The sequence below is a fragment of the Cydia pomonella genome, chromosome 6 (genome assembly GCF_033807575.1).
Source record: "Cydia pomonella isolate Wapato2018A chromosome 6, ilCydPomo1, whole genome shotgun sequence".
NCBI classification, from domain to species: Eukaryota; Metazoa; Arthropoda; class Insecta; order Lepidoptera; family Tortricidae; genus Cydia; species Cydia pomonella.
The window spans coordinates 25,525,563-25,540,632 of NC_084708.1; the positions used below are offsets into that span (position 1 = coordinate 25,525,563).

General features: G+C 35.4%; 1 protein-coding gene across 1 annotated transcript; it reads right to left on the reverse strand.

The window, feature by feature from the left end:
* Positions 1-594: 594 nt before the first annotated feature.
* Positions 595-10,355, reverse strand: LOC133519361 (monocarboxylate transporter 9-like). The gene is made up of 8 exons (XM_061853403.1): positions 8,771-10,355; positions 6,322-6,448; positions 5,309-5,716; positions 5,114-5,237; positions 4,467-4,614; positions 3,879-4,023; positions 3,091-3,282; positions 595-1,268 (listed from the first exon to the last, which is right to left on the reverse strand). Exons 1-8 carry the CDS (start codon positions 8,825-8,827, stop codon positions 1,141-1,143), a joined length of 1,329 nt encoding a protein of 442 aa, XP_061709387.1. The 5' UTR covers positions 8,828-10,355; the 3' UTR covers positions 595-1,140.
* Between the last annotated feature and the right edge of the window lie 4,715 nt (positions 10,356-15,070).

The window sequence follows — 15,070 nt, forward strand, 5'->3', positions numbered from 1 at the left end:
AATGATAATTTTATAGATGTCAGTCTCTTATTGACGACCGGTCCGGCCTAGTGGGTAGTGACCTTGCCTATGGCGATGGTTCTGGGTTCCAATCTCGGTAAGGGCTTCTATTTGTGCGATGAGCACAGATATTTGTTCCTGAGTCATGGGTGTTTTCTATGAATTTAAGTATTTGTATATTATATTTAAGGAAGGAAGTTGCGCAGGATCGGAACAGGTGGCATGCTCTCGTTTCGGAGGCAAGATTCTTTTTGGATCACTGAGCCAAAATAGTTAGTTAGTTTTAGTTAGTATATTATATATATCGTTGTCTGAGTACCCACAACATAAGCCTTCTTGAGCTTACTGTGGGGCTTAGTCAATGTGTGTCAGAATGTCCAATGTTTATTTATTATTATTTATTCATATCAGTTTATGTTCTAATTTGCCTGTAAGTCATGTGACTTACAGGCATGTATGTATGTACATGAAAGTTAACTAGCGTATGCTGTAATTAAGTATGTATAACGAATAAAACACAAAGCAACTCGTATATTTTGAATTGCGTTTGAGGATGTGAATATTATAATGACAGGAATGAATTAGTAATCATAATAACATGAATGATTCAGTTTTTATTTGATCTTGTATCACAAAGTAGTTATCAACAAAACATATCTTAAATAATACTCATGTTAATATCTAGTGGTTCTAATACTTGCTTTATTTTCGGAAAATAGTGCCAGTTGGGCAATTAATGTAAGTTTTTAAGAAAAGTTAATTGCTGTCAGTTAAGCATGAACTCTATGGAAATCAGTTTTATGCCTTTTTAGGGTTCCGTACCCAAAGGGTCAAACGGGATCCTATTACTGAGACTTCGGCTCCCATACAACAAACATAATTTTTTGCCGTTTTTATAAATAATGGTACGGAATCCTTCGTGCGCGAGTCCGACTCGCACTTGGCCGGTTTCGTAGACTATTTTTTGAAAACTCCCTTATATATCACAATATTTTTTGGTCACATTCAAATGAATACTACTTATTTTCACATTAGTACATTAGATTGCTAAGGATTAATCTATTATGAAGAGTTACGCCCATTTGCCGAGCGCACCCCAGCCTTCCCAAGTGAGCCGTGGCAAAAATGCTCGGCCAACGACTAGGAGGATGATGATGAGTTTCTCCTGACCAGGTACTCCACGGGCCAGAACAGGAGACACGGCGCACAGCAGGCCGCCAGCGCGAAGAATGCTGGCTCGTAGTCTAAGTAGACGTCCTTTAGGACTCCTGGAATGTACATCAACTATTTAAATAGGTTGCTTATATCAAACTTTCATATGAATGTGGCTATCATAAATCGTAGGTTTAAATATCAGTTAGTATAGAGCAGAAAAAATTCTCCAAAGCTGATTAAAAAATCGTTAATGATCCTTATCAATTATCATACACATGTATGCTCTCGTAATGAAGACACAGTAATTGACAATATTTTCACTTTTTATGAAAAATAGCATCGGTGAATAAATATCTATGTATTTTTTTTCGAAATGGCTGTAACCCAGAAATTTAGTTACTAAAAATGTAGTATTTTTTACAATACTTAACGCTTAATATACAATAATTAAATGCAGCCTTTAAATCATACATAAGTAAAATGAAGTATATTGTATTCACTGCATGTTGAAACATTGTGTTGAAATTTATCTACCGCGCTTAAATAAGGTGAAACGTAGCAAGTGCATTTGCTGCGTTTTACCTTAATGTAGTCACAGGCTCGGTTTGTTGCTTGGGTCAAAACTGCAGGTCAAAATCAGTCTGTAATTATCACTGATTGGTAAGGTCCTACCTAATTAAAAAATGATATGATAGTGCTGCGGTTATATTAATGTTTTGTATGAATAAAATATCAATAAATATACACTTGGGTAATTTTTTTTTCCATTTACAGATTCTATTTTTTTTATTAGTAATTAGGAAATATCACTATAATGTATTGTTTTGAAATAGCTAATTTATTAGTAAAGCTATTTATTTTACATTTCAACATTATATAAATAAAATCTACATGCTTATACATAATATGGTGCTAAAGTTTTTTGCTGTATTTCATCCTTGCATAATTATTATGTATATTAATATCATCTTACTAATATGAAATGCAGTTATATATGCAACCAAGATATGAATGCAGTATTCGACACATGTACTGAATTCACAATATGTATTTTTAGCATCGTCTTTATACCAATATACGAGGATATACTGCAGTACTCGAAACCTAAAACCAAATTATCGCACAGATTGTAACTAAAATGTGTCAATAACTAAACAATACGACGGAAGGTACTAATTCAAGTTTTTATAAAAATATAAATATTACAATTTCATCTCATTTAGTATTAAATTTCACAAAAACCTTCAAACACCTTTTTATCGAAACTTTTTTTTGCAATTACTACATGTTTCATTACGAGGGCAGATGTAAACAAGAGCTTAACTAAGCGATCACAGCGTTCTTGGTTTAGACATCACCGATTCTCTATTTGACTGTACTGTACGCTATTTTGTTATCCCAAGGCTAGTTAGATTCTTTAGAATCGTTTACTCCTATCCTGCATTGATGCTCAAGATAAATTCGGCCCTCATTCCAGGCATCGAAACGTTTTGTGCCAACATTTTGCATGCTATTTATATTTTATACTAATAACCAACCTTTTAACTTGAATAAGAATGATTTATTACGTAAATATGTATTGGTGTATTAATTATGTATTTTCAATTTTCCAAAAAGGCACTCCTCGCACGAGTACTCCTGGTTAAGTGATGCGGAACTCTCCAGACTTATTTACATACGTCCCATACTATCCCCACTTACTGGCTCTTTGTCACATATGGATCCAATTCACAAAAGGTTAGGTTAGGATCGCGGAGGTTTCTGATATTGGCGCAAAAATATACGTGGGTGATAGTATAAATTACACTTAAAAAAGAAAGAATTATGTAGTAGTTTGACTACAGCTTTAGACAGACCTGGATTAGGACGCGACGGTAGTGAATTCTATTCCTTAGTTGTCGTAAAATGACGAGGAAAAAAATGTGAATACCATACCTATTAAAGGGGCGCACAGAACGTTGACCACGCCAGTAGACAGCATGAATAGAGCGTACGCGCCAGGGAAGTCTGCGTGGCTTACGTGGTTGGCCACCACCAGCGGGCTGGCCACGTGGAGACACGCGCGGAGCACCCCTAGCGCTCCGGTGACCACGCACATCCAAATGAAGGATCGGATTTGGAGGACCACTGGAATTAAATCGTAATTTTTGTATCGTCTAGTTAAACTCAAAAAGCTAACAGATGAAGTCAATACTTTGGCATTGCACCGACCGCCCTGTTTTACCCATGAGTTTACAAGTGAATATTTAGGATGAGTATTCTGATTGTAATTACAGGTTACGAACTTGATCTGGATTTGTCATGGATATGGTCAAAAGTGACGTTTAGTTAAGAGTATTGGTCTTGGTAAAAATTTCGAGTCTTGCCCGAAGTGGTGAACATGTTCAATGTTACTTTTATTGAAAAATGTGTAAGTACTTAATATCGCTTATTGTATCTGCTTGATAAATTATAGTTTATTGATGTGATGTTTGTTACTTACTGATCCAAAAAAGTTCAGGAAATTATAAGTGTCAGGTGACAAAATCTTATTGAAAAGGCGCCAGTTGTACGCTGATAGTCGTTCTTATCTACGTGAAAGCGTGATAAAACGGTGTCCGTCACTTTCTATCCCGTGGTGTTAAAAAGTGACGGTTATTTTTTCACGTGGATAGAACCATACATAATACGCCCGCAGGATTGCGTTCATTATTCAAAAAAATATAGCTGTTGACGACACTTACCCAGTCTAGTGATGAGTGTGAGTAGGGTGGTGATATAAAACAGTAGCCTGGTATTAAGGGGGATCAAGCTGCTAAGCAGCGCAAGCGCACAGCGCCCCGCCACGTCGGCGCCCGCGCATACTGAGATGCATGTTGCCACTTCACTCTGGTGAAAATATAGACGAAAAAAGTTGTAAACTGAATACGTACTAGATCAGTAGTATAGATAAATGCGATCTCTTCCAGCTAACCTCAAAAGGTAACTGTTTAAATTTTATATATACTTCATTAATCTATTTTATTGATCAATTAAGATTATAATTTTAGCGTAGAAACGTAATTGTATCCCCTTCTTACTTTTGACCAGCAGCTTACTTGTAAGAAGCAGCAACAGGATTCTTCTGCTACAGTCAATGGTTAAAACGAAGTTTATTTGATTTAGCAAACTATGGACCTATACAACTGAGACTGAAGTATTCAAAAGCAAATTAAACACTTATAAGACGCGGCTACTGGGAATTTGCTCGAAATTCAGAGAATTTTACGACCTAAAACGGGAACTCAATCAATGAAAATGAAAATTGTTATAACTTATTGCGAGGCACTTACTTTATCGTAGCCGTATTGAAACAACAGCATCGGCTGGAAGACAAAGAAAGTGATGTCTGAGAAGTTGACGAAACTTTGGCCCAGACAGATGTTGAAGAAAACTGGATCCCTCAGTACTTTCAAATTGAAGAACTCTGCGATCTGAGATCTGGAATATAATATTAAGTTATTGTATTCAATGATAAAAAAAATGAGAGTTCAGCTTATGTTAAGTACCATTTCTAATTAAAAAATCATGTAACAAAATCATTCTTATTAATTGATGCAAAATATTTAATTTTGTAATTTACTTTTAAAATGTGAATGTAGTCTTGATCTAAGATCATTGAATTAAATGCTGAGTTATACGTTTCGAGTTTCGATGTAAGTCAGGTACAGATGTAGTGAATAGTTCTCATCGTGCTTTTTCGGAAAGGTTCGTATTTGTCATGACACTCCAGTCAGTCTCAGCACAAAAAAATAACGAAGCTGCGCTGCACTTTCATTAACCCCTATATGCGTATTGAGTCGTACCCAATGGATAAAACTCGCTACTACTTACTAAAATTTGTGGGAGAGAGAGCCTATAACCTCAAGGAGTCCAGAACAAAGACTAGTTCTACTAAACTAATCAAGGTTTGGAATTGTCATTTATGTTATTACTTTACCTGATATTATTCGAGTTCCTAGGAGCATCCTCTTTAGCATCCTCATTTTCTGCAAGATTTAACAACTTCACAATTTCTTTACTCTTTCCTTCCTTTACCTTTCCTTCTTCTATATCTTTACCATCTGAAACATTTATCCCATTATTACCTTCAATATCCGAAAAAGCAATCAATACACATCAAAAGTAAGAATACTTGCTGCTTTTATTTTCACAAGCTTCTCATCAGTCTTCATAATAGCCATGCCCGGAACAGTATGCAAAGATATTCCACTTATTATGAGTAATGTTCCTCTGAAACCATAAATTGAAACGAACTGTCTAAGCAATTGAGGGTATCCCATTAGTATAATCCCTTGTACAGCTTTGCACACGCTCATAACAGTGGTTCTTCTCTTCTTATCGAAGTAGTAATTCATGGTGGCGTAGCACACTGGTACCATCATGCCAAAACCAATGCCTTGAAGGACTCCGAAGGTGAGGGGCAGCTGGTTGGTGCTGGATATGAAGATGGTAGTAACCGAGCCAACGGTGAATGTAGCTGCACCTAGGAAACCTCCGAAGCGTAGAGAGTGCTTCTTGGACACTAGGTTGAGGATCAGACCTGCAAAGTTGATTTTCGGAGAATTGATACACATTCTATGATTTTTTTTACTTATATTTATAGATTTAACAATATTGGGTTACATTCTATCAATATTAATATTTTAAGATTAATTTTTTAGCTTTTTTCTAGTTTCACAATTTCGTGGCATATAGTGTGGATAAAAATAACTAATTATTATATTTGAGTACAAAGGCAATAAAAAGTGTCATTTTATGCTTATTTGTATACCTGTATGTCTTGATAAACAAAAAGCAATCTATATAGGTTAAATAGTTTGTTGAACTACATATAACACGCGATAGTACATATATTGCCACAACGAACTCAGGTGCAGAAATATATTTTTGTAATAAACCTTCATTATTGAATACCTTTAACGGATATATAAGCCTACTTTATAAATATATTTCGCTCAGATACTTTATGCAATGTAACAGTTAAAGGTACAGTACATCATATTCTTGTGAACAATCTTTAGAATCTTTAACCTATACTAATGGTATCATCTATCTATATATCTAAGTAATTTTAGATGAGGCCTTCTGAGTTCAATACTGCTTGTATATAAATAAATATATTAGAAGTAATTTCGTGTAACTTACCTCCTATTGCTAACATGACGGCAAATACTCCATGTGCCGTGGTGAGGGACTTCGCTGTCGAATGCGTTTCATTTATAAAGTCATTGTAGATGAGCCCGAATGAATTAACATGGCCGATTCCGGCAATCTAAAATTAATACACAAAGTACAAATCAATTCTCTCCTGCTCGCTCCTAAATGCCGGCTCGCGAAGTCGCGAAAGACGCTCAATACGAGTATCATGGAACCAACTCTTTATAACTCAGTACCGACTGACATAAAGGAATCAAATAGTGACTCTTGTGTTCTACAAAAAGCTGAAATCATTACTTCTAGAATATGCTTATTATTCAATTGACGAATTTATATTATCTATGCAAAACCACCATTGATTCAACATAACTGAATGGGGTCCTAGTCCTAACTTATAATATAGCATTCGTAACGTATTACATTATTGTTAATAATAATTTTATTTGTAAATATTTAATGATATGTAAAATATATTTATTTTACCAATAAAAATCTGTATAGCTGTAATTTACTTTATTAAGACACTATTTTAACTAAACTGTACCCCTAGTGTAAATTTATTCGATAGCGTGACATGACGTACGCGTCTCATTTTGTATGGGATTTTGAGTTTCCAAAACGACTCGCTTAGCGCGCTGTTTCTAAATCCCATACAAAATGAGATTTGACGCAAACGCGTACGTCACATCTCGCTATCGAATAAATTTACACTAGGGGTTCTGAACTTTATTGATAATTTGTCTATTGGACTTTGAAATAATAATCACTCCGCGTTTAATATGTGACTGCGTAGATAATAAGTCATATAAGCCAGGTAGAAAGTTGGAGATGCGACGATTCATTTATTTTGAGCACACAATGAATTAATCTACAACTGACTGTTATCGATTTAGTATAAGATATAATGGAAAAGGACTTTATACTTTATTATGCACGAAATTTTGTCAACCACTTTGAATCTTTATACTTGTAGAAGATAAATTAGAAGTATTTTATATGGAGCATTTCAACTTTCAGTCACCACACAGTAACACTCCAGTGCCTTGCGCTCTTATAGTTAAACGATAATAATTTAAATGAGTAGTACATGTCACGGCCTAGTATTTTACAAGTAAAACTGCGCCTGTATGTTGGCCTGTATTAGTGCATTTCGACAGAATTACACGCATAAGTATAAAAAAAGTATTAAATATGAGAATTCTAAATTTAAAATGGGATTAGCGTCAATTCGGCACCCACTTGATAAGTGATGGTGTAGGGTGCCATCATAACCGTCAAATTACCATGACAATATGGACCCCGTGTGGTGTCGGGTTAAGACCCCGTGTGGTGTCGGGTTAAGACACCTTGTGGTGTCGGGTTAAGAATTCACCACCCCCTTTCCTCCCGTGGGTGTCGTAGAAGTCGACTGTGGGATACGTTATCAAGTGTGTTGTGGGCGATGGGCTGGCAACTCACGTCGTCATCACGTTATGCAATATCACAATTTCGTTATTTTTTTGAAACCCCTTTATTGTTAGAAGTGGCTCTAAAACTAGCAGTTTCATGTGCTCTGCCTACCCCTTTTGGGAATACAGGCGTAAGTTTATGTATGTAATATAACGTTTATGTAACTTAACACTTAGACACTTTGTAGCACCAAATTCTGTATGAGATTTATTTATTTAAATTTTATTGCACAAAGATATACAATTATGTACAAATGGCGGACTTAATGCCAAAAGGCATTCTCCACCAGTCAACCATAGGGCCAAACAGAAACACTAAAGGATAGTGCAAGGAGAATATCAATCCACTAAAAACAATTGACAAATACATTAAGTATTACAAGGGCAAACATTGTATAATATATATATATATATATATATATATATACTTACATAAACATACAGGTTTGTTCCTGGTTCATCGTATTCCTGTTTCGTCGGATTCCTGATTCGTCGTATTCTTGTTTCGTCGGAATTATATACATATAACTAAATATGTCGTGCAGTAAATCTTCATATTTAGTAAATACTGGTTTACTGCACGACATATTTAATTATATGTATATAATTCCGACGAAACAAGAATACGACGAATCAGGAATACTACAAAACAGGAATACGACGAACCAGGAACAAACCGACATACATATATATTATACAAATAAATAATACATATATGGGATGATGGACACTAGACGAGTTCTTCGTTTAGCAGATGATTACGGAGCATCCGTTTGAAAATTAATTTTCTTTGAGGTTGTCTTACAGGGAGAGGGAGTGCATTCCAGAGGCGAATTGCCTGAACGACAAGATCGGATCGAACGGGAAGATCTTTGTTTTTAAACGACTTCTAAAAGTGTTCAAGTCTATAATGTGTATGTATATTGCGTCCGTAGCGGCTCTCTAAACAGTAAATCCTATAGCATTCTAAATATAAGAAAAATACTTACGAATGTAATAATAGTCCCAAAACACACCACATATCCCCACTTGTTATTACCAGCCATTCCGTCTGAACACAGTACACAGACTGCCGGATACCCTGATAAGTCGGGATCATTCAGACAATGATAAAATTGTTCTTGCCCCTTTGTTGGCTTGCTTTGTGACGCGAATTTATGTCATGTTTGTATTCTTAAGTATACTTATAAGAACTTGTATAAAAGTGGATCAGGGTATTGCGATTGTAGTATTTAATAGCTAAAGTGTAGTAGAATTTATTTGACTTAGCACCGTCCCTAGACTTTATAGGAGTTTATCATTTCTGTAACCTGCAAGCGGTTTCATATCGTTGAATTTGATTCCAATGTTGATTGCATCGCGTTTGAAATATAGAACTGAGCTGTAAAGCCAAATTTGATACGCAAAGAATATTGCAAAATGTCTACCTATTTATAACAAAAACGAATCAGAATTTGGCATAGTACAAGGTGCTCGTGAGCATTGCGAGACATTTTAACTAAGCATTCCTGGTAATATTTAGAAACTAAAATGTCATATAAAATAGATAATTAAATGTTTTTCGAAATCGTTCTTTCGCCATAAGTCGGTACAAAACACATTTTTGACTGCGGTATTGCCACTTTGAGGTCTAGTCTGGACATACCTATTGATTGACATCGAAAAATTAAAAAAAAATGTATTGTAAAATGTATTATGTGTAAAAATGTATTGTAAAATGTATTTGAAATGTATTATTATTGAGAGGCTACCCCCAAATAAAAAAAAAACTTTTTATTTAATTTTAGGCTGTGTGTTTATCGATAAAAATAACGTTTTATGCACAGGAGTGTTCAAAAAAAGGGGAAAAAAAAACAAAAGAATTTTTTTTTGTCGAATTTCACAATAAGTCATATAACATTTTTTGTTTCTGTTGCCATCAGGAATGCTCCGTTAAAATCTCTCGCAATGCTGACGGGCACCTTGTATAATAGTACATTGCGATATAAATGCGAAAAGTACACACGTTTGACAGTACATATCGGCAGGTGACAAGCAAAACTCACTAATTACTAAAAAATAATTAAACAAAAATCAACCTTATTTTAAGTAGTAATATAATAGTAGTAGTAGTAGTAGTAGTAAAAAGCGGTGTTGGCCGAGTGGATATGACGTCCGACTTTCAATCCGGAGGTCGCGGGTTCAAATCCTGGCTCGTACCAATGAGTTTTTCGGAACTTATGTACGAAATATAATTTGATATTTACCACTAGCTTTTCGGTGAAGGAAAACATCGTAAGGAAACCTGCATACATCTGCGAAGGTGTAATCCAATCCGCATTGGGCTAGCGTGGGGACTATAGCCCAATCCCTCTTGCGCAATGAGAGAAGGCCTGTGCCCAGCAGTGGGACGTATATAGGCTGAATTATTATTATTTTATGGTTCATTATGTCTTAGAACTTGTGGTGGTAATTAGTGAGTTTTGCTTGTTACCTGACGATATGGCCCTTACATTTTCGACATACGCACTTATAGTGCTAGTTTCCAGACTAGGGCAGTAAGGTAAATATTATGTACCGTAAAACCACCCAACTATAGTCCAATACTGCAACTATGGTCCACAAGTTCAAAAGGAAATTAAGTAGCTATAACGAACAAAAAAGTGCCAAAAATATCTATACACGACTTTATTCCCCATATATTAAGGTAGTGTATATATATATTTTTGGCACATTTTTCGTGTCAATATTTTCAGACGCGACTGTACAAACTCTCATTCCAAACGCCACAGTATTAACGGAGAAATTAATGATTTACAATTGAATACTTCAGAACAACCTGTATGTGTCACTAATGTCACTTTTATATTATCGTTATTGTGTACGACTAATAGATTAGGCTCGTATTTACTTATTTATGATTCATTACACTTTTAAAAAATATATTTTTTTTTATATTTATCTAATCAAATATTTTATCATATTAGAACATTCCTAAGAAGGAACTCCACTCGGGATCTCGGTCAATGTCCAGAGAGTAAAGACACGTTGTATATGATATTATAGTTCCTATTATTATTTAACTACCACATAAAAATGTTGTTCTCTAATTAATTACAAAACAAGTTTAAACTATTCGATCTCAATAAAACAGAAATAGATTTCCCCATGCCCTTGTTATTATATAAACAAACAATTTAAAATTAAACTTTATTTTAATTTATTACACGTCAGAGTAATTTACGACATTCAAATCAATCTGTCGTAATTCAACTCATTCCTATGACCGGTAACACAATTCTGATTTCACAACTTGATAAGGTTTTGATCTTATTTTGATACGACTTCAAGATTACTTGCGTTTATTAGTCCAAATGAAACGAAGTAGCACGGCTCAGAAACCGGTTAAATTTCCAAACCGTTATCATATGCTTGGCGCAAAATCTTTTAATTTCGGTTTCGTTTATAAAACCGTTATTTTTAAACCGGTTTTTAGGAGAACATTTCTAAAATTTCTTGTCAGATTAACTGGTTTATAACAATAAAAACCGTTTTCTTCCTAGATTGGCGCCTTTTTTAGGGTTCGGTAGCCAAATGGCAAAAAACGGAACCCTTATAGATTCGTCATGTCCGTCTGTCTGTCCGATTCTGTCACAGCCACTTTTTTTCCGAAACTATAAGAGCTGTACTGTTCAAACTTAGTAAGTGGATGTATTCTATGAACCGCATTAAGATTTTCACACAAAAATAGAAAAAAAACAATAAATTTTGGGGGTTCCCCATAATTAGAACTGAAACTCAAAAAATCTTTTTTCATCAAACCCATACGTGTGGGGTATCTATGGATAGGTCTTCAAAAATGATATTGAGGTTTCTAATATCATTTTTTTCTAAAATGAATAGTTTGCGCGAGAGACACTTCCAAAGTGGTAAAATGAGTGTCCCCCCCCGTAACTTCTAAAATAACAGAATGAAAAATCTAAAAAAAATATATGATATACATTGCCATGTAAACTTCCAGCGAAAATTGGTTTGAACGAGATCTAGTGAGTAGTTATTTTTTAATACGTCATGAAATTAAAAAAAAAAAAATTTTTTTCATCATACCCATATACGTGTGGGGTATCTATGGATAGGTCTTCAAAAATGATATTAAGGTTTCTAATATCATTTCTTTCTAAACTGAATAGTTTGCGCGAGAGACACTTCCAAAGTGGTAAAATGTGTGTCCAAAGTGGTAAAATGTTGAACAAGATCTAGTAAGAAGATTTTTTTAATACGTCATAAATTGTACGGAACCCTTCATGCGCGAGTCCGACTCGCCCTTGGCCGCTTTTTTACGCAGCACACCGGGCCGGCTGGCGGTCTCGTCGCTTTTCGAATAAACCTGTTTATGCCGGGATTTCGAATATACCGAGATTTTTTCCCACGTTTTACCACACCACTGCAATTCCAGTTTCAAGACCGATATACGAGAAGGAGGGAGGCATAAGGAGAAAACTCTCTAATAGGAGAACCGTTGAAAAAGTGGCCAGCTGGCAGCTATGAATAACAGTTCCAAATCTCTCCAAAGTGGCGTTAGAGAAGCTATAGGGCATGAAATGAACTCACTTGACCGTTATTGATGGAGTGAAGTGTACTGTCAGTGATGATTTCTTTATTAAATATTCTAAGTATTTTGACTCCACGTACATACTTAAAGTTTTTTGACGGACACTTTTTTATATACAGAGGGTGTTCTCCTTACCTCTACCCTCCATAGGTCATTGTTATTTGTTTACAACAACGCTGACGTGTCGTGTCTTAACTGTTTACTGAAGCTCTTTTTGTATAGAAAAGTCGTAAGTACGTAGGAAATGCAATTATCATGGGCTTTTTTGGATTTATCGATGTTTTCCGCATTTGAATAAAAGCGGTTCAACTCAACGAGTATATTAATAAACGCCTAAAGGTACATTGATTTTAAAGTTATAATTATAGTCCTCATGTAAGTTCCTTCATATGTGAATTTAAGGCGTACGATAACGTAAACAACCTTGACTATCATTTACAAATCTCGCCTTAGCGTATTTTTAAATTTTAGTACTGTTCTTTATCACAGTATAATTGTTTTTATCAAACTATCAGATTTAAGTGGAAAGGAAATGACCGCCCTGTAATAGAAATTTCATACAAACGTAATCCTCGTTTTCAATTCCCTTTTTTTTTTTGCAAAGGCACATATTTATAATCAATTTAAAGTTACTCGCCAAACTGCTTATGCGGTTTGTTGACGAGACAGCGCTCATTTTTTACATTTTTATGCACCTAAAAAGGTACCGTACTTAACCCCTTACCGCATATGCAACCTATATACTCGTATATGGCTGATATAATCTTCTACTCTATTGACATATATATGTAGTTTATCTATATATATATATATGTGTTATTTATTTATATATGTAGTTATTTAACGCCAAATATCACTTTTAGTTTAAGAGTTGTTTTGGAATGTAAAATTAGAAATAGTTTTCAAGTAGTTAAGAACTATTATAGTTTTACAAAAACTAAGTTTTATAGAAATAATTCAACATTATTAGATTTGCAGAAAACGCATATTTTAGAATTTTTGGCCAATGAGGGCTACCATTTTTGTTATCAGTCGGCGCCACTGCAGATGGAGGTCCAGAAAAGACAACGTTCCAAATTCGCCTATGCTTATAAATAAATAAAAAATTGTAATAGGTATACACAAGAGTATTTAACGTATAAATTTTCCGTTTTTTCAATCTGTTTAATTTTCATATATTTTAGTTGGCATGTATTTAAAACCACTAATGTTTACCATGACTAATCAAAACAGAAAGAAGATTTACCACAATTGTGAATAAGGAGTGAAAATTCTCAATAAAAAAGCTTGTAACCCCCAAAAACACTATGCATTGGCATTTTGAAAGACCTCCGTCTACACTAGCGCCCCTAGCGGCAAAATTAAACGCGTTTGCCCCCATTCGTCTTAAAGTCCCCAAAACAAAGTACCACAATAGTAGGCGCCTTAAAACAAGTTTGACAAGTGACGTATGTCAACTGACAGGTTATTCTAGTTGTCAATCTGTAACGGGTCCCTGTTGTAAACATTAATGTGTATATATAATTATCAATACGTCATCTGTTTTTTTTATACCACGTCGGTGGCAAACAAGCATACGGCCCGCCTGATGGTAAGCAGTCACCGTAGCCTATGGACGCTTGCAACACCAGAGGCATTACATGCGCGTTGCCGACCCTTTAAAAACCTGTACACTCCTTTTTTGAAGAACCCCATACTGTAGCCCCTCGGGAGAACCTCGGCAGGAAGCTCATTCCACAGCCGAAGCGTTCGCGGGAGGAAATTCCTCTTAAACCGCACAGTACGCGACCATTTAGGTTCTAGGTTGTGAGGATGAACACCCTGCCGACGGCGAGCGGTGCGGTGATAGAAAGCGGCCGTTGGCATCATGTCAAACAATTCTTCAGAGCACAGCCCATTGTACAAGCGGTAGAACACACACAAGGAGGCAAAGTCTCTCCTTAGACTTAAAGGTTCAATACCGCTTGTGAGTTTGTCTATCTGTTGTCTACTATTCACCATATTATCGTCACGTTGACCGAATTGTGGAACAATTTTAGACACAGATGTGCAAGTTTCGGAAAGTTTCCAAAAATTCAAATAACATCACAAAAGTATGAGAAGTTTGCGAATATTTCCATGTCAAAATTTCGGGAGCATGTAAACTTTCCGACAGGAGCAGCAGACAATAGGTAGGTTTTGTTGTTTTAGTCAAATTTCAGAAAAAATATTTTTCAATAATTCCCACGGGTTTTCCCAAGGGTACGAGGTTCTTCAAAAAAGGAGTGTACAGATTTTTGAAGGGCCAGCAATGCGCATGTTATGCCTCCATCCATTAAAAAGTGCCCATGCACTTTTGAAATTGGGTGTTGTACACGGAATGCAAATAAGTACGACAGAAAAAAAAAGCGTTTTTAATGTTATGTCTTAGTACAAAGTAGTCTCGGAAAATGTCAAAGATACGGTTGATTACGCTTAATTTATCTACTTTCTAATGCAGATTGGTAGACAAGTGAATAATGATTCGTGGGAATAATTAACCAGTTATGATAAATTTTATTGCGTTCTTTTTTGGGTTTAGGGTCGGCAACGCGCATGTAACTCCTCTGGAGTTGCAGGCGTACATAGGCTACGGAGATTGCTTACCATCAGGCGGGCCGTATGCTTGTTTGCCACCGACGTAGTATAAAAAAAAAAACTTTCCATACGTGTATCGGGA

Excerpts from the sequence above, each read along its gene's own strand:
- LOC133519361 (XM_061853403.1), bottom strand. The coding sequence starts at position 8,827 with ATGGCTGGTAATAACAAGTGGGGATATGTGGTGTGTTTTGGGACTATT. Across the intron at positions 6,449-8,770 it reads TTGGGACTATTATTACATTC|ATTGCCGGAATCGGCCATGT; the intron begins GTAAGTATTTTT and ends TATTAATTTTAG. Across the intron at positions 4,024-4,466 it reads TTCAATACGGCTACGATAAA|AGTGAAGTGGCAACATGCAT; the intron begins GTAAGTGCCTCG and ends TATTTTCACCAG.